Source organism: Sparus aurata, unplaced genomic scaffold, assembly GCF_900880675.1.
Source record: "Sparus aurata unplaced genomic scaffold, fSpaAur1.1, whole genome shotgun sequence".
Lineage (NCBI taxonomy): Eukaryota > Metazoa > Chordata > Actinopteri > Spariformes > Sparidae > Sparus > Sparus aurata.
Window position 1 is genome coordinate 255,172 of NW_022045108.1, and position 18,669 is coordinate 273,840.

Sequence of the window (18,669 nt, forward strand, 5' to 3'; positions counted from 1 at the left end):
AAAAGACTTCAGCAGGAAGTTTGTACAACTGAGACTGACAGCAGAAAGAAAGAGAAAGTTTCTCCCTGACGGAGGAGAAAAGACACAAAGAAGACAGAAGCAGACATTTTCCATGTCGGGCTGTAATTAGCATAATATTGTTCTGTGAGTCTCCATCATCCTATTTATAACTGTCAGAGTGAAGGACGCAGATGAAAGAGACGAAACAACCGGCATGAAATAATCGTCTCTGTTAAACACAGGGGGCTGTGTGTGTGTGTGTGTGTGTGTGTGTGTGTGTGTGTCTGTGTGTGTGTGTGTGTGTGTGTGTGTGTGTGTGTGTGTGTGTGTGTGTCTGTGTGTGTGTGTCTGTGTGTGTCTGTGTGTGTGTGTGTGTGTGTTAATCCTGACTGGACGTGTAATGACTGCTCGCTCCATTTCAACAGTATTTTCCATAAAAGACACATTTGTTCCATGGCGTCTCGTATCAAAGCGAAAGCCTCGCGGGTCTCTAGGCGACGCCGGCTTTGAGGTTAGAGACGGTTGCCAGTTCGAGTCCCGGACTGGCGGCAGGCGGGGGAATCAAACCCCCGGACGGCCAGCGGAGCGGGGCATGAAATTAGCTTTTTTGTTTCTGCGGGTATTTTGGGCCCTTTGATCAGGTTTCAGGACACGCTGCTCCTTCTGAGACGTTCAAGTCAAACTGAAGTAATAAGCTGCAGTCAGCAGCTCCTCAGCGACTCTCTGCTCCGAACACTGCCGCCAACATCTGGGACGACGTGACAACACAACTCAACAACACACAGAACCAAGGTCAAGTCATTTGGAGACGTTTAATGCAGAATTCTTTCATGTTTTATCTTTAACAACACTAAAGCTGCTCCAGCTCGTCGCTGAACACACAGATGTGTTCATGCAGACGATGCAGGTGAACAGATGCTCCTGAATCGGAAATTGAGTCAGTTGTCTCTCATATTAGAGATTTCTCTGCATCATAATCATCTTCATCATCAACGACTCTGAAGGCCTTTTCTTAATTCTGGGTCAGATCCACACATTTATTGATTTCATTTATGGATTTAGATGTCAAAGTATTTTGTGCTGCTGTAGGAATCAGATGTATTGTGACGTGCAGCTTCGTGAACGCGCTGATCAGCTGAAGATGTTCATATGAAAATAGAAAACGTAGTCACGTGTCCGCAGGTGAAGCAGCCGAGGGTCTGGGAGGCTGCCAGGTGTGGAGCTGGACGCTCCGTCACACCTTCAGGGAGAAACAAACAGAACCGAGCTGAAAGTCACAGCATTCATCTGTTAGAGTGGCCCATCACAGCGCTGACTCAGCACCGACCGCTGCCTTCAAGAGCTGTCGTAAATAACACGACTGTGACCTCAGAACCACTCAATCTCATATGTGACAATCTTTATATATTCACTGTTTCCAGCATCAGAGAAAAAATCTCCTGAAACAAAGAATTCCATTCAGTTTCACAGATTTAACTTAATATGTGTCAGGATCAGAAAATGATCCTGTCAAAATGTTTTAATCTCTCGTTTTCTCACACGAAAAAAAACATATCCTGACATAATTTTTTTACTTTTAGAAAATAATAATTCCAAGATTTCTCCTCAAACTTTTTATTTTTGCCTGCTCGGTTTGACACAAGAAAATCATCCTGGTAAAATAATGTTCTCACATGTTTTCATGAAAAACTTGATTTAGAGACTTTTTCCTGCTGAACATTTTCTTTGGACTTTGAAAGTTAAACCCTTATTTAGAAATACATTTCTCCTGGAATGTTTCCGTTCAGTTTCATGTAAAACAGATGAAAACTTCCTCTCTGATACTGTGTGTGTGTGTGTGTGTGTGTGTGTGTGTGTGTGTGCGTGTGTGATGATCATTGTACCTGAGAGGCTTTGATGTTGAATCTGAACCTGATGAGAGGAACACTGCCAAACAATAAACACTCTTTCATCTCTTCTCTTCTTCATCCCTCCATCCTTTTGTCATCTTCCTCTCTCCCTCCTCCCTCCCTCCTCTCTCCCTCCTCTCTCTCTCCTCTCTCTCTCTCTCTCCTCCTCTCTCTCTCTCCTCCTCTCTCTCTTCCTCTCTTCCTTTCTTCTCCTTCCTCTCTTTTTTCTCTCACATCTCACCACCTTCACCTCCTCCATCATCCTGTCTTCTCAGCTGTGAACCACCTCTTCCTCATTAAGTTCAATCCTCGTCTCTGTCGCTCCCTTCCCTTCTTCCTCCCTCACTTCTTCCTCCCGCTGTTTTCCTCCCTCCCCCCCGGTCCAGTCCGTCCTGCCGACTCAGCCTTCCTTCATGTTGTTTCATTTTCTCTTTAGAAGTTCCTCCAGACATCTTCAACGCTCTGAAATAATCAAACATGAAACAATGTGAGCTAAGGAGCCAAACAGGTGTAATAACCCTGTTCTCCTCCTGACCCCTGTCCTCCAGGTGTCCGCCGTCTCCCCGAGATGGACCTGCAAGCCGGTGCTAACGTCCACTACACGCTGCTCATCGCCTGCGTCCTCGTGGCGTTCTTCCTGGGCGCCATCTTGTCGGGTTTCCTGGTGTCGTGTTACTGCAGCCGCAGCGCCGCTCAGCGGGCGAGGAGGCTGGGGAAGGACCCCGAGGCGTCGCTGCCGCACGCCTTATCGCTGCGATCCCTCGCCAAGCTCAACGGGCTGCTGGACGGACAGCCCAAGGTGAGTGGACCGTCTGCATGAAGACACGATTACCTGAACTAAACTTTCTTACTCAGTTTCAGAAAAGTTTCTTCTTCAAAAATTTTCCCCAACAATCTCCCGAATTTTGTACGTCCACAGATATAAACTTAGAACTACTGTCCAGCTTAAAAATGTTTCACTCAAATGTTGCAAACATGCAAAAGGAGATTTGTCTGAACTTTATTAGTGCAAAACAGGAAACACTGTAGACAAAACTTTGTGTAGACACACAAGGCAAAAATTCTCCTGAAAAGAAATGTCCTGTACTTTAACAGGTTTTGGGGGAAAAAAAATGAACGTAAAAAATTCCAGACAAAAGTTTCTTTATCTAGGTTACAAACTTGCAAAAGATTTATTTCGAAAACTTTATTACGGAAAATTCGCCAGAAAAATTCTGGAAATATTGTATTGATATTATATACTAATATTCCAGATAATGACAGACTATTCCTGGAATATTCCTGTTTATTTTCTGGAATTTTCCGAAAATGTCCCGGAATTTTCCTAATTATTTTTTACACCAAAATCTTTTTTTATGTGTTATTGAGAAATAAATTGACAATTTTCATCAGACAGTCACAAATATGATGCAATTTGTGACACAGGGTGATCAATGGTTTCTTCTCTCAAAACCTGATTTTCGGTAAAAATGAACTAATTATTGAATTTAAAGATTATCTTGACATAAAGAGGAAAAAAAAGGCTGGTGCAGTGATGACACAACTTGATGATCACATTTAATGTCTTTATTAGTTTGTTCTCGTAAGAGACTGAGCAGAAAAACAACAACAAACATAAGAATTCATTTTTGTAAGGCTAAAAAAAAAACGGTTTTGTGATAATTTTCCGAAAATTTCCTGAAAATTTCCTGGATTTCCCGAATAGTTCCTGGTATTTTTCCGAATTTTCCCAGAATATCTCCAGGAATTTTTCCTGAAAATTATGGAATCAATTCTCCTTTGTTGCTATGTTAGAAAATAATATTTTTTTTTATTTGTGAAATTGTTTGAGAAAAAAATGTGATATTCTTTCTATTGAGCTGTCAAAAGAAAGAAAATATGTCAAAACCTTTTTTATAGTCAAATGAATTACTTGGAAAATTAAAGATTGGTCTGACATAAAGATTATTTTGTTTCTCCTCCTTAAACTTCTTTCACTGTTTCACAGAAAGAAAACCTGCAGATTATTTTTTGGTTTCCAAAAATTTGCACCTTCTTCATTAAAACCAACAAACACACAGAGCAACAGACACAAGTTTGTTGTTTTTTTAAAAAAAACAGAAAACACTTTGAGGACATGAATAAAATAAAATTCTTCATGGGAAAAAATTACAACAACAAAAAATTCCTCCTTAAAATTTTGTCACAAGAAAAAAACCTTCAGAAGTCAGAACGATTATGTGTCCCAAATCTATTTGTTTCAAACATGAAAAAAAAATTCTTTGAAAACTTTATTAGTGCAAAACAGGAAACACTCGGAGGACAAAGTTCAGTAAAACCACACATGGATAAAATTGGAGACCTTTTCTGACGAGTCGTGTTTTTGAAGACGTTTAATGACCTCTTTCTACTTCCTGTGACTTCTTCTTCACCTCTGACAGAAAAGGTCACGTTTATCCAGCAGACCTGAAACAAACTGATGCAGCAGAGAAATCCTGCAGCACATTTGTCAGTTTTCTGTTGTGGCGCTGAGCGGCAGCGACGTGATCATCTGAATTCAGAGCAGCGTGTTAATATTCCTCTTCTCTCAGGGGGACATGAGAAGTTAATAGCTTCACTTCACTCTTTTATTCAGTCATTACAATCAGCTCTTTCATTACCAGCTACATCCTTTTTCAAAGTGTCCTTGAGCAAGAAACTGAATCTGTGAGCTGCTGCTGGTTCCCTCTGACCTCTGACCCTGCTGCTGAAACCTACACCAGCTGCTCGTTACACTGCCAGAGAGACGATAATTAAAAACGAGCTGGTGGAGAAGTTTCTCCTCACAGTTCAGGTCAACGTGTTATTCAAAGATTAAAATGCTTTTTATTGCATCGATCTCTGAATCATCGTCCTCAGCTGGAGACATGAAATGATAATAAACACAGAGAAAGCAGCGGCGCTCTAATTCTTCTTCTGTTGTGTCATCTTCCCTCAGGAGGACAAACTGGACGTGTCCACTCCGAAGATGTACAGCTCATTTATCCCCAACGGACACTCGGAGCCTCACCTCCACACCCCCGTCCACCAGGGCCTCCCGCTGGGAGACCCCGAGCTCAGCCTCTCCCAGGTAGGACGGCTCGTCTGCTGAGGATCAAACACATTTCACCTGTTCAGGGTTAAAGAGGGAATGTTCCTTTAAAATCAGTCGCAACAAATATACAGATCAGTAGCAGCTTGTGAGACTGAATGTGACTCTGTGTATTTTAAAGGAATAGTTCACCCAAAAAGTAGAATCCAGTGATCATCTGGTCAGACCCACACTGACTGACGCTCATCCTCAGGTCGTGTTAGAGACGAAGCGTCAGCGTGTCTGCAGGACAGAATGACTGAGTGATTTATTTGATTGTTTTGATCAGATGTTTGATTTGACACCCTGCTCTCTAACACTGAGCTGTGTTCAGTCTCTGTCTCAGGCGGATGGCGAGCTGTCCGGCCTGCCCACGCCCGACTCCACCCCGGAGCTTCCCATCAAGAACATGAAGGCGCTGCGGCACCATCAGTACGAGAAGAACCAGAACTGCAACAACGCCAAGGACAACAACCCCCCGCCCGGGCCCAGCTGCTCCGGGTCCAGTCTGGGTTTCATGGCGGTGGTCGGGAACTCGTTGACCCAGCAGGTGTTTCCCTTCTCTCATCACCACAGCAACAGTTTCAGCAACGGAGCAGCTCATGGAGCAGGTGCTTCTTCGACGTCCCTGCACCTCCCCGAGGAGAGGAAGATGTCCAACGATGAGCGAGTGATGGCAGCAGCAGGAGGTGGAGGAGGAGGAGGAGGAGGAGGAGGAGCAGTCCCTCTTCATCACCACTCCCAGCAGTCCCTCCCACAGACGGTGGTGGACGTGTCGGCGCTGGACGAGCTGCTCAAACACATCCACGAGGTCAGCGCGTCGGGGACCGGAGGCATCAAGGTCCTCACCTCCACCTCCTCGTCCTCCCTGTTCCCCTCCTCCTCCACTGGAGGACACAATCACCATCACCATCACCATCATAATCCCCCCGGCCAGACCCGCACCCACCACTACAACCACAGCCATCACCATAGCAACCACCACAACAATAACAGCAGCAGCGGCGGTGGTGGCGGCGGCGGCGGCGGTCACCATCACCAGCAGAAGATCCCCGAGACGGAGTCGACTTCATACTACAGCACCTCCACCCTCCCGAGGGACGGCCTCCCCAAGCGCCTGGATGCCCCGGTCCAGAACTCCACCTCCTCCTCTGCCACCTCCTCTTCTTCCTCCTCTTCATCGTCCAACAACCCCACCTCCTCCACCTCCATCCCTTCTTCCTCCTCTTCCTCCTCCTCCACCCCGCTCCAGCAGCAGGTGATTCCAGAGAGACCCGGAGGAAGCAGCGTCTCTGTGACACGACATCACTCCCAGCGCCACTCCCTCATCAAGATGGGCAGCGGCAGCGGGGGTGGAGGAGGAGGTGGGGGCGGGGCTGTGCCACGCCACCACAGCTTCAACCAACGGGGGGCGCACGCACATTTTCTAGCCAGGATGAACACCAACAGCAGCAGCAATGGCCCCCCGCCCGCGAGCGGGGCGGCTACCATGAACACCAGCAGTGAGAGCCAGCGGCCGTCAGTGGCCAGCTCCTGCCTGACGCGGCAGCACAGTTACAGCGAGGGACCGCACGTGCAGCGGGCGGCCATCGTCCGGAGAACGGCGTCGCTGAAACCCCAAGTCCCGCCAAAACCGCTGTTTCTGCCAAACACGGCGACGTCACCGGTAGCAGAAGCAGGAAAATACAAATACTGAGATTGTCACAGGAAGTGGCGCCAATCCAACATGGCTGCTACAGTCGTCAACAAGTAAAGCACTCCGACATGTCTGCAGGGCTCGTGAGACACAAACTGAGTCCACTGATGAGACGAGAAGACAAAAGAGACTTCAGAGCTTCTTGTCTCCATCAGTCCTCATTACGAGCCTTCAGTTGTGGTTACTTTCCTGCGGCGGCGAGGACGCCGTCCGTCGCCTCTCTGAGTCACGGCGGCTGCACTGAGTCCTGAAGAGAGCCTCACAGTCAGACACTCTGAGGATCGACAAATACACAAGATCTCTGACTCATCGCCTCGGGCAGGCGGGGACGCTCGTGGTGACTTTCCCCTCACGACAGACTGCGGATCAGAACCGGCTCAGACGAGTCAGAGAAACATTCCAAAGGAGAGCGAGCGATGTTAATGATTCAAAGAGAGTCCCCGAGGCTCGAGGTGGCCTGAAAAATCCTTGATTAAAGCAGTTTTCTTACGAGCGCTTTGATCTGATGTCCCAGTTGTTGCACTTTGGCACGGAGACAGATTTCATGTGCAAAGATTCAAAAAAGCAGGAAATCGGACTGCAGCAGATCTGAGCAGCTCGGAGCGACGGACGCTTCTGCAGGACTCCGAGTCCGACGCAGCATTTCTTCCCACAGGAGACATAAAACACGGAGCTGATAATGTCAGAAGCACCCGGAGGGAGCGTCTGCTCGTCCCTCTGAATCTGCTCCAGGAAACTGACATTGAGACGCGGGTTCACTGCTTTCCTGTGGAAAAAAGGAGAAAATGACTACAATGAAGTTTTTGTTCTCACATCAGAAGCTTCACGATGACATTCGATAGATGCAGATTTTTGTAAACCAACACATCAGCAGCACTTTGAGGAGCGTGAGAAGAAAGTGAAACGGAGCAGCCATCACAGAACCAGACAGAACCAGATGAATGTTCTCTTTGTACCATATTGGTATCTGAAACACAAACAAAGCATTAACTGAGCAGCGGCTGTGTGTTTGTCTGGAGCCCACGAGGCGTTCCAGGGAAGATTTCTGATCAATTATTCCCTCAAATGAAAAATTCATGCTCTCAAAACACTTAATACTTCTTCAATTTTGTAATTTGTATGTTCAAAATTATTTCATTAATTCTCTTGAATGAATAATCTCCCTCGAACGACTTGATGTGCCGCCCTCCTTCTCCTTTCTGCATCCGTCTTTATGTACGACGAGCTCGAAAGAAAGAAACCTCCGAGCTGAATGTTGACGAGCCGACATCTGCAGGATCCATAAAATAAGTTAGAGTGGTGTCGAAGAAGTGAGACTGTAATGAACCCGACGGTCCGCTGTGAGTTTCAGGGTATTAATTAAGACATTTGAGGGAAAAGTTAATCAAAAGTGTTTCCTGGTCGCTCACTGAGCTCTGATGCAGCTCGCAGAATTAAATGTAGAACAAAGTTCGGCCCAAACTACAAAAACTCTTTTATCATTTGAGCCTCGAGTGCAGCGTTTCCCAACCCGGCTGTTGGTTCAGGAGAGAAGCAGCATTTTGGATTTTTGCTGATATTTTCCAGCTGATTGTGACTGACTGCTGACGCTCAAATCAAAACTAATTACAAACAACATCAACACATCAAAACTAAACCAACAGAAACGGGTCACACTGCAGCTGCGGTCCGGTCCGCTCAGATGTACTGACGTGGTAAAAACAATCTCACAAACCGAGGCAGCAGAAGACTCCCGAGGTTCTGTTTTTATCTGGTGGACCGGACCAGCTTCAGTTCAGTCAGTCATAAAATCCAGAAAGATGAGAAATAATAAGCAATAAACATGAAACGTGGCGTCGTAGAGCTACAGCAGACACATGTGGACGTGTCGGCGCCGCCATCACCACATCAGAACATTGAGAACGGGCTCGGTGTGCTGCAGGAGCAGCAGGCAGGGAGCCGACCCGGTTCAAATCTGTGTTGGGAAGCGCTGCTGTCGCGTTCTGTTTTCATCTGGAGACATCGTGTCTCGTTCTTCCGCGACCGAGCTGCAGCAGAGACTGTTCCTTCAGTCATCAGCCTGACAGTTTGGACCTGCTGCCATGTGATGATGTTCTGGACGGTTTAATTCTGTTAAACCAGTTTGTTTTGTTTTCTGTCGCTCGTCTGTTAAATTTCAGCATGTTTTAGTTTGAAACAAATAAAACCAGATGGACCTGCGTGGATAGAAACACCACAGCAGAGGAACAACTCGTGTCGATACTTGAGGTGATCCGGGTGGACGGTTTGCAGACTCTCCGGTGGTTCTGTCGGCAGTCAGTGGGAGTGTTTCTGCATCGACGGGCTAAAAATACCCGACTGTGAGCAGAACCTGCTGCTTCCTGTTTTACCTCTCAGAGTCTGTCAGCGGTCAGGAGTAGTTTCTCATTCTGTGGCCGTTTCTCCCGTCCGGGCACTCGGCCTGAAAGAGAAACCAAACGAGTGCAGAGGTGGAAGGTTAACAGCGGCGACGCTGAGGCAGTGGAGTCAAGTAACAGACAGCAACAGGAGTTTCTGACCCGGACAGAAGATCTCTAAAGAAACGAGGCGCTGAAAGACTGAAGGTGAGTCTCCACACAGTCTGCTGAGAAGGACCAGGAGACGCGGTTAAAAGCCCGGGGAGGCTGGTCGGTGGGCGTTAGGCTGAGATTGGTCGGTTCAAACTGTAACATCACATGTGAAACACCAGCGTGGTCCGTTAATGAGCGAGATAACATTACAAATTAACAGTCGAGTCGGTTATTAAACAAACTCTGATCCGACCCGACCGGCACACAGATGAAGCAATAATGAAGCGACAGTGATGCTGCAGCAGAGTGTCAGTGAAGTATCCTCGTCTGCTGGAGCGGGCCGAGCTGCCTCTGCACCAAATGATGCAACCGTGAGTCCACCAGCACCAGAAGACCAAGAGGAGAGAGGAGAGGAGGGAGAGAGGAGAGAGGAGGGAGGAGGAAGAGAGGAGAGGAGAGAGAGAGAGGAGGGGAGAGAGGGAGGAGAGGAGGGAGGAGAGGAGAGGAGGAGAGGAGAGGAGAGGAGAGAGGAGAGGAGAGAGAGGAGAGAGGGAGAGAGGAGAGGAGAGAGAGGAGAGGAGAGGAGAGGAGAGGGAGAGAGGAGAGGAGAGAGGAGAGAGGAGAGGAGAGGAGAGAGGAGGAGGAGAGGAGAGGAGAGGAGAGGAGAGGAGAGGAGGAGGAGAGGAGAGAGGAGGAGGAGAGAGGAGAGGAGAGAGGAGGGAGAGGAGGAGAGAGAGGAGAGGAGAGGAGAGGGAGAGAGGAGAGAGGAGAGGAGAGGAGAGGAGAGAGAGGAGGAGAGGAGAGAGGAGAGGAGAGGAGAGAGGAGAGAGGAGAGGAGAGAGGAGAGAGGAGAGGAGAGGAGGGAGAAGGAAGAGAGGAGGGGAAAGGAAAGGAAAGGAAAGGAAAGGAGGGATGTGAAGGCTGAAGACTGATGGTTTTTGTTGAGATTTAATAAGCAGCAGTTTAACGTTGAGCTGTACCTGAAGATGTGACATCATCCTCATCATGTCCGACCTGAATCTCCGTCCTGACTGCGGCTCGTTGGCTGATCTGAGATCAGTGTTGCTCTGGCTGCCGGCCTGGATCACAGTCTGAATTAACGAGCCGTCTTCACACGAGAAGAGCAAATCTGATCTGAGCTTGTGGCGGCGGCGGCGGTGGTGGCGATGGCGGCAGCGGCGTCCTCCTGAGTATTTACCTCATTAAACACCCGTCACATGAACGTCGCTGCTCAACAGTGTTTCAAAATAAAGTTTCACTTTAGTTTCCTTCAGTTATTTTCTGTCAAACTTAACATACACAGATTCAAACATGCGTCACCTGTTTGTTACGTACCGCTCAGAGACACCTGTCCTCTGTGGTGCGTTCAAAGACCCTCTCACTTCAGCAAAGTCACAGTCAGCTGGTGAAATATGTTGTTTTTATATAAAGACGCAGACATGAATGTCAAAATAAACGACTGTTTCTTGAAAATGAAAAAGATTTGTGTTCTGAGGATGAATCTGCTGCTGAAGATGAATATTTTGGGGGGTTTTCTTTTAAAAAACATTTGAATGTCACTTTGTGCATTTTTCTGACAACATGATCAAAAGGAATGAATGAAAAAAACAAAAACAGAAAGTTATGAAGGAAATCAAAGATAAATAAATATTGGCTCATTTCTAAAATGTGACATTTACAGACGTCCTGAGGAGAAAGTTTCTGAGTTTGTGACTCAAGTTCCTCAAGGTTTTTTATTCATCTGTGAAAACGTGGGGAAATATTCCACAAGCATTTTGTTTTCATTTGAAAACAACAAAGATAAATCAATAGATGTGTGTTGTGTTCAGAGTGTGTGATCATGGTGAAGTGTTGCACTGCAGCCTCGTGTGGTCAAAGTGAGTATCACAAAAACAAACTCAAATTAATTTCTCTCTTTAAACTTTTTTTTTTACTTAGTCTCTCACAGGAAACAAAGAAGAAAATCTCCTGAAATATTTTTTTTCCTGAATATTTTCACACGTTTTCGCAGCTGAAAAAATCAAATGAAGGAGCTTGGACAGATCATCCTGCAGAACTTTGTTTCCTCCACATCTTCACTCGAGTCAGAAACACAGAAGATTCAACAAAGAATCACCAGAAACAAAAAAAATGTCCTCATTTGTCCCTCAGGGCTTCCGTACACTTTCCCATTTCCTTTAGCATCTTATCTATAAATCTATTAATCTAAAATATATTGTGAAATGTATTTATTCATATGTGAGACCCTCGTTAGGATAATGAAGCAGACACTCATTAATAAATGTGAAAAGAAAGAAATACATTTAAAAATGAAAGAATTATTAATTAAAATGGGAAAGTAAATAAATACAGAAATTAATAATTTTAAATTAAATAATGCTTAAATATCATCAGTGGCTTATTTATTTATTTGTTTCTGATTTTGGCTTTTTTCGTCCTCCATACAAACCAGTTTTAAATGTTTGTTTTTGAGTTCTGCTGGACGTCAAACTTCTTTTTGTACCGACCAAAAACTGAACTGTCAAACACCCAAAATGTGACGATGGAGAAACGTTCCTGGTTTGCAGATTTGAACCTGTGTGAGTTCTCAGATCACCTGCTGACGTTTCTTATTCCACTATTTACATTTTTGTTGAATGAAACAGTTTTTGGGGACACTCACACATAAACGGAGACTCGCTGTGGTTTTATCAGTTCACAAACTCAAACTAAACATTATCTAAGTGTTCTGAGCACTCTGAAATGGTCCAAAGCAACAAAACTGAAACTTAATTGGCTATAAAATAAGATAAAGTAGCTGTTTGGGCTGCAGGAGGCCCGTCAGAGCCGCCGGGTCTCCTGCAGTGAAACATCAGCTCAGTGTTCACAGCAGCTCGTCTCTTCTAAATGTTTTATATTGCTGATTCTAACTCGTCCACATCACACAGACACAGCGACGAACAGGAAGTCCATTAAAAGAGTCGCTGCTGTTGGTTTGAGTTCTGACTCCTGATTGGTCCGTCACTGGGAGAAACACGACGGCTGGTTTTATAAAAAGGGTTTTTTGTATGAAGATGCACTTGTAACCTTCAAAATAAATGTGTTTATTGGTTTGCTGGTTGTCGGTTCCGTCCTCTGAACGCGCTCTGGAGGGACGGAGACACTGTGACATCACTGATGACGGACTCACAGCGCCACCCGCTGGGCCTCACCAGAATGACAATGTAATAAAAGCTATTCTGTTTACCTTACTGCTATTAATTAACGATGTGGATGACGGTGTAAATAAAGGATACTGAGTCGACTGGTGTCTCTGTGGACTCTTATTTTGAAGTTCTGATTGAAAATAGAAACAGTGTGTGCTCACCTGCAGCTCCACAATGTGCTGATTCAGGTGTCTGCTGGGATCTCTCAGAATAAAGGAGGTTTAATTGGATCCAGAGACCTCGAGGATGTCACGGATGATCTCCAAGAGTCCTGACAGGAAGTGGAACTCCCTCCGAGACTCCTGCAGCTGATCAGGGACTCTCAGGGGTTTCCTGATGCGATGTGACTCTCAGGTTAAAGGTCACAATCTGATTTGTTTTTAAATGTTTCTTCAGCACCGCCGACTGTACGGAGGCCCAGAGGGGCGAGTGAAGACTTTTCTTTTCCTCGTCATGTTTTCTATTTGATCTAAACTGTTGAGAACTGCTGAGAATAAAAGTTCTGCAGGATAATCTTTATAAGTTCCTTCATATCTTTCCATCTTTTTCACGTGTGGAACCAAATGTGAAAACATGAAAAATAAAAAACATTTAACTTTGTCTGCAGGTGTTTTCTACATCTTATCCAAACTGGTTTCTCTCGGTTGTTTCTGACCTGAGAACTTTTCTCACAACAAACGTTTGGCAGAATAATATTTCTAAATTCTTTCATTTTGTTTTCAGGGGGAAAACATTTTCTCCCCTAAATTGTTTTCTGATCTGTGAAACAAAACAAATCTTTTTCTCACCAATAAAATGTCAGCAGAGTTAAAACAGGAAAGGAAATATTTCAGATAAGATGAAGCAAACAGATCATCTTAACTTGTCCCTCAGGGCTTCCGTACATGGCCATCAATGCTGAAAAGAACCTTGAAAGTCACATTGAATCAGGAAGTTAGAGATCAAACATCAAACAATTTGTTTTGCTTTGCCAAAATTCCTCCCACCAGCTCTGCCAGATAATCTTTCTAAATTCCTTAATTTCTTTTTCCGTCTGTGAAAACACAGGTGGGAAAAATTTCAGGAGAATTTTATTCATTTATTTTAAATACAAAATTTCCCTGAAAAAAACAAAATGTGAGAAAAAGATTCAATAAATCAGTTTTTGCAGGAGAAATGTTTCTTTTTCATACATTAAAATAAATTATTTTAATTTCAGTTTCACAGATGAATAAAAAAACATGAAAACTTGTAAAGATCATCGTTAAAACCTTCAAGCCAACAAACGATTTAGATCAGATTTTAAAGAATGGATCACCAGAACAATAATGTCTTCACTCACTGATCAGAGCGTCTGTTGTTCAGGACGTCACAGAGATCTTTGGAGGGCTTGAAGTCATTTTGGACCAGGTGTTCTTGACCGGGACACAAAGTTCTGGGCTCACACAAACAGAACACAAAGTAATTTCCTCCAGTCGGTTCCAAACGAGCAGCGTGTTTTATATCCTGCCGTCAGCCTCAACAGACGAGCAGAAACCTTCTGCTTCTTTTCTCTTTTCATTCCAATTTGAACTTTTGTTCGTTCGTTTTCTTTTCCGCTTTTTCCGTGAGGGTTGCGGGATGTTGCCGCTTTTTATCCCCTGAGGGGTTGCGGGTCTTACTGGGGCCAAATCCAGTTCGACTCATGGGCGTAGGCCAGGGTTCACCCTGAACGAGTCGCCAGCTCATCGCAGGACCCTTACTGAAGGCAGTGGCTGCCCCACAGGGTGCCAACTGCACATCAGGAGCAATTCCGGGGTTCAGTATCTTGCTCAAGGATGCTTCGGCATGTACATGTACGGCATCCTCCCGAGAGGAACAGCTCTCAGTGCCTCGTCAGTGATGAAGAAGGTCTGCACACCATCAGTTCTGCGGGTCCTGGAGCTCTTCAGGAGGTTTCGTGGTCGTCACGATGGAAAGTGCTGAAGGAGTCCTGGTGAGCTTTCAGGACTTCACGGCGGGGGTCCTTAAAGTCTTCCAGTGTGTTCCAGGAATCTTTTGGTGTTTCTTTGAGGGACCACAGGCTGCTGGAGAGACGGCCAGGGTTCCTGAACATGATCCAGAGGTTCTGCAGGGGATCCAAGAGTCCTGAGAGGATTTCAGAGCTCACATGAGGAGAACCCAAGAACTGTGTAGAGGGTCCGAGTCCTCAACAGGGTCCGAGTCCTCAACAGGGTCCGAGTCCTCAACAGGGTCCGAGTCTTCAACAGGGTCCGAGTCTTCAACAGGGTCCGAGTCTTCAACAGGGTCCGAGCCTTCAACAGGGTCCGAGTCTTCAACAGGGTCCGAGTCTTCAACAGGGTCCGAGTCTTCAACAGGGTCCGAGTCCTCAACAGGGTCCGAGTCTTCAACAGGGTCCGAGTCTTCAACAGGGTCCGAGTCCTCAACAGGGTCCGAGTCTTCAACAGGGTCCGAGTCTTCAACAGGGTCCGAGTCCTCGACAGGGTCCGAGTCTTCAACAGGGTCCGAGTCTTCAACAGGGCACGAGTCCTCAACAGGGTCCGAGTCTTCAACAGGGTCCGAGTCTTCCAGAGGGTCCATGAGGCCTCAGAAAGGTTTAGGCTGCTGCTGTGTTGTTAGTTACATTAAAGGGCTCTAGATACAGAATCATACTCAACATGTTCTGTTACCAGCTGAACATCATTCTGAATATTTAAGATATTAAATCATATTTCCAGATATAAACGTCCTGGTCAACATGTGTGACCGTGAAGCTGTTTAATAAGAGTTCTGCTGCCATCTGCTGGTTAAAGACGTCACACAGTAAATGAGCGACCGCAGGAATACAATCAATATAAAGAGATTATATCATCAATATTACACATTTATAAATAGATCAAATGTGATATAGTTTGTGTAAAATGTCTTTCTGCATTTTTTTTTCATTCATTACTTTTTCTCACCAGAATTTTGTGTTTTATTTGGATTCATTTGAAACACAAGTATCTGTAATCTGCTCCTGAGACACTCTGACCGTCTCTGATTGTTTATATTGTTGTAATTTGTGACATAAAGATCACGAACACATGAGAATACAAACGTGAGATTTTAAAACACAAATCATCAGAATCAGTTTTCAATCCTGTGATTTTATTACCTCAGTAAAAGTCGTACAGTCTCATTAAAGCTGTTTCACGGTTTATTTGACAGCCAGAAGAAACTACAGATGTTTCTGTCGAGTAGTGACTTCATCATATCTGTGCTGCAGACGTCTGACCGCCTCACTGTCAGCAACACAGAGGATAAAAAGGTTTCACAGAGAAGTCACAGCCTCCTGCTCCAGTGTACAAACGTCTGGCAAAATATAGAATATAGAAAAATACAATATGTCTCTTCTTCGTCCGTTTATCGTCCTCAGTGAAATGTTGACGAAGGAAAAAAAAGCTTTTAAGTGGTCACTGTGGAGAACAGAGTGATGACACGTCTGCTTCTCTTCGTCCACTCGTTCTCCTCCAACTCCAGAAAACACAAACTAAAAGTGAAACCTGGAAATCTTTCATCATGATAAAATACTGCGAGTATTTTACTTTGTAGTGGATTAAAACAGGCGACGCACACAAACAGTAAAATAAATAAAACCATCAGCGCTGTGAAGGATGAATCGGTCCACATCAGGGCCAACATGTCTGCAGGAAGCTGAGCTGCAGCCACTGATTGATTGATCACTAATTATTTTGGTGATCTTTTTAAATAACGTTCTCTCAGACTGCAGCTGCTGAAATGTGAGTGTTTTCTGCTTTTATTCCTCGGTGAAGTTAAACTGAACATCTTTGGATTTGTGGCCGTCATCAACATCGACCAATCGAATAATCGATAAATAATCTTTAGCTGCAGCTCTACGTGTCGTGCTCGCCCGCAGCTTCAGCTCTGCTGTGTTTTATGTCCCATGTGTGTCCGAATGTGTCGCTTGTAGTTGGAGTTGTCGCTGAATCTGCGGCCGCACTCGTCGCAGCTGTACGGTTTCTCGCCCGTGTGAATCCTCAAGTGTTTCTGATAGCCGTCGAACCGCGTCAGTCTCTTCCCGCAGATGTCGCACGTGTACGACTTGTCCACTTTGGTCTCGACCTTGCGGTGGACCTGGACGTGTTTGGCCCAGTGGCCCCGCTGAGCGAACGCACGGCCGCAAATGGTGCAGATGTAGGAGTCCACCACCTCGGACAGCGGCACCTCCAGGTCCACGCAGTCGAGCTGGCCGTTACCTGGAGCTGGGTCTGAAGCTTCAGGTGCGTCCTCGTCCGGGTCTGAGCAGGACTGCTGGACCGAGGTGCCGGGCTGCTGGTCCAGCTCCGAGTCCTCTGAGGTCACGTGGTCGTTATCCTGCTTGTTTCTCACACCGCTGCTCTGGATCAACAGGAACTTCACGCTGTTCTGCTCCAACTCCTCCTGCTGAGGAGGCCACAGCTCCTCCTCCTCCTCCTCCACCTTGATGTGAGGAGACTTCATCTCGCTCAGGTCCAAACTGGAGCTCCAGTCCTGCTGCTCAGACACGCCTGCCAATCACAACCAACAACAGAACCAGTTAACACGAGTTTGGTCCCACGTTCAACACATTACATCACTTTGTACACAAGTTCCTGATATTATGTAATCATGTAAACATTTGATGTCTCCTGAGACACACTGAGCCTGTTCACACCTCGTATCAACATGTGTGATGTGATGTCACTTCCTGCTCTGTATGAAACAAACCCGTCCATCACTGAGACACACAGACTCCATGTTTCTACTCAAAGACAGAAAGAAGTTCATGTAGAACATTTGCTGAATGAACAAGAAGGTCCAAATAATGCAGAATGAGTCAGAGACAGAGTTTCACAGAGTTTATAAAGTGTCTCCAACTCAACAACTCACTAAACTGACACATTTGTTAAGGGAGTCTGGGGACTTTCTCCACGGGGACAAAGAAGTAGCCTATATTGTTCCTGTTTAGTGTCTTTGTAACATGTGACATGTTCAGATCAATAACATGTTTCTTCTTTCATAAATGGAGTGTAAATGGTGAAATCAGTGTAAACAGTGTGTTCAAACAGCTGATCAATGTTGGCAGGTAAGACTTTAGCACTTTAGACACAGAAGCAGACAGGCTGGTACAGACATGCTGCCACAAACTGACACTTTTTACAAGGAGACAAACAACTTCAGCTGAAAGATTTAATGCTGAATTTACAACAAGGACACAATGACTTACAATCTGTCACACACACAGTTTCATAATGTTTATAAAGTTTTACGCAACTCAACAACACCTAAAATGAGCTGATTTCTTAATGGAGTCTGGTGAAATTGTGTTAATAGTTGGCTTTATGTATTACATTTAATGCAGAATTTTCAACAAAGTCATAATGAGTTAGAATCTGTCAGAGACACAGTTTCATCATGTTTATAAGGCTTTACATAACACAACAACTCCTTAAATTAGCTGATTTGTTAAGGGAGTTTGGTGAAATGTGGTTAATAGTTGGCTTTATGTATTACATTTAATGCAGAATTTACAAGAAGAACACAATGAGTTAGAATCTGTGAGAGAAACAATTTCACTACGTTATAAAGTTTGTTTTAACTCAACAACTCTTAAAATCACCACATTTGTTAATGGAGTCTGGTGATGTTGTGGTCTGACCTGCACTGTCAGCTGTCCACCTGTGATCAGAGTCAGGACAGGTGTTTGCAGCAGGTGTGAAGAGGAGCAGACACGTCACTCAGCATGTATTTCAGTAAAGAAAACTCTGGAAGGTAACAGAGTTGTGCAGCTGCAGGTACATTAAACACCTGTGACTGTTGACACTGTGTCAGATCTGCTCCTTCACTCTGAAACACTACACAGCCGAACAGTTCGATATGAGCTTATCGATCAGCTGGCTTCCTGATCAGAGTCTGACCTGAGCTGTTGACCTGCAGGGAGACCTGCGGCTTCCTGGAGAGGTCCAGCAGCCGGCGCTGGCGGTCGATCTCCAGCTTGGAGCGGGAGATCTCCTCCTCGTACTCGGCTATGGTTCTCCCGAACACCCCGAAGATCTCCTCGGCGGCCTCGGTGAGCCGCTGGTTGATGAGCAGCCGCAGCATCTCGATTTTAGACATTTTGACGGCAGTCTGAGAGGAAAACCGGAGAACTTCACTCACCGGAGCGTCGTGCTCGGTTGTTTATCAGCTACACTTCCGGGTCAGCGCCTATGCGCATGCTCAGTGAGGTTTTCGATGGTAACGGTCGTGTCTCTACCGCCTCCTGCCGGAGAGGAGGTGTCAACACCAGGAGCGCACTGATAAT

At 45.5% G+C, this 18,669-nt stretch overlaps 2 protein-coding genes across 2 annotated transcripts; one reads left to right on the forward strand and one right to left on the reverse strand.

The window, feature by feature from the left end:
- The first annotated feature begins 2,108 nt into the window (after positions 1-2,108).
- LOC115577682 (semaphorin-6D-like) lies at positions 2,109-9,660 on the forward strand. Its single transcript, XM_030410590.1, has 3 exons — positions 2,109-2,688; positions 4,846-4,977; positions 5,312-9,660. The coding sequence occupies exons 1-3, from the start codon at positions 2,458-2,460 to the stop codon at positions 6,671-6,673; spliced, it is 1,725 nt and encodes a 574-aa protein (XP_030266450.1). The 5' UTR covers positions 2,109-2,457; the 3' UTR covers positions 6,674-9,660.
- A 5,865-nt stretch (positions 9,661-15,525) lies between these two features.
- Positions 15,526-18,579, reverse strand: LOC115577659 (zinc finger and SCAN domain-containing protein 12-like). Its single transcript, XM_030410556.1, has 2 exons — positions 18,284-18,579; positions 15,526-16,894 (listed from the first exon to the last, which is right to left on the reverse strand). Exons 1-2 carry the CDS (start codon positions 18,480-18,482, stop codon positions 16,266-16,268), a joined length of 828 nt encoding a protein of 275 aa, XP_030266416.1. The 5' UTR covers positions 18,483-18,579; the 3' UTR covers positions 15,526-16,265.
- Between the last annotated feature and the right edge of the window lie 90 nt (positions 18,580-18,669).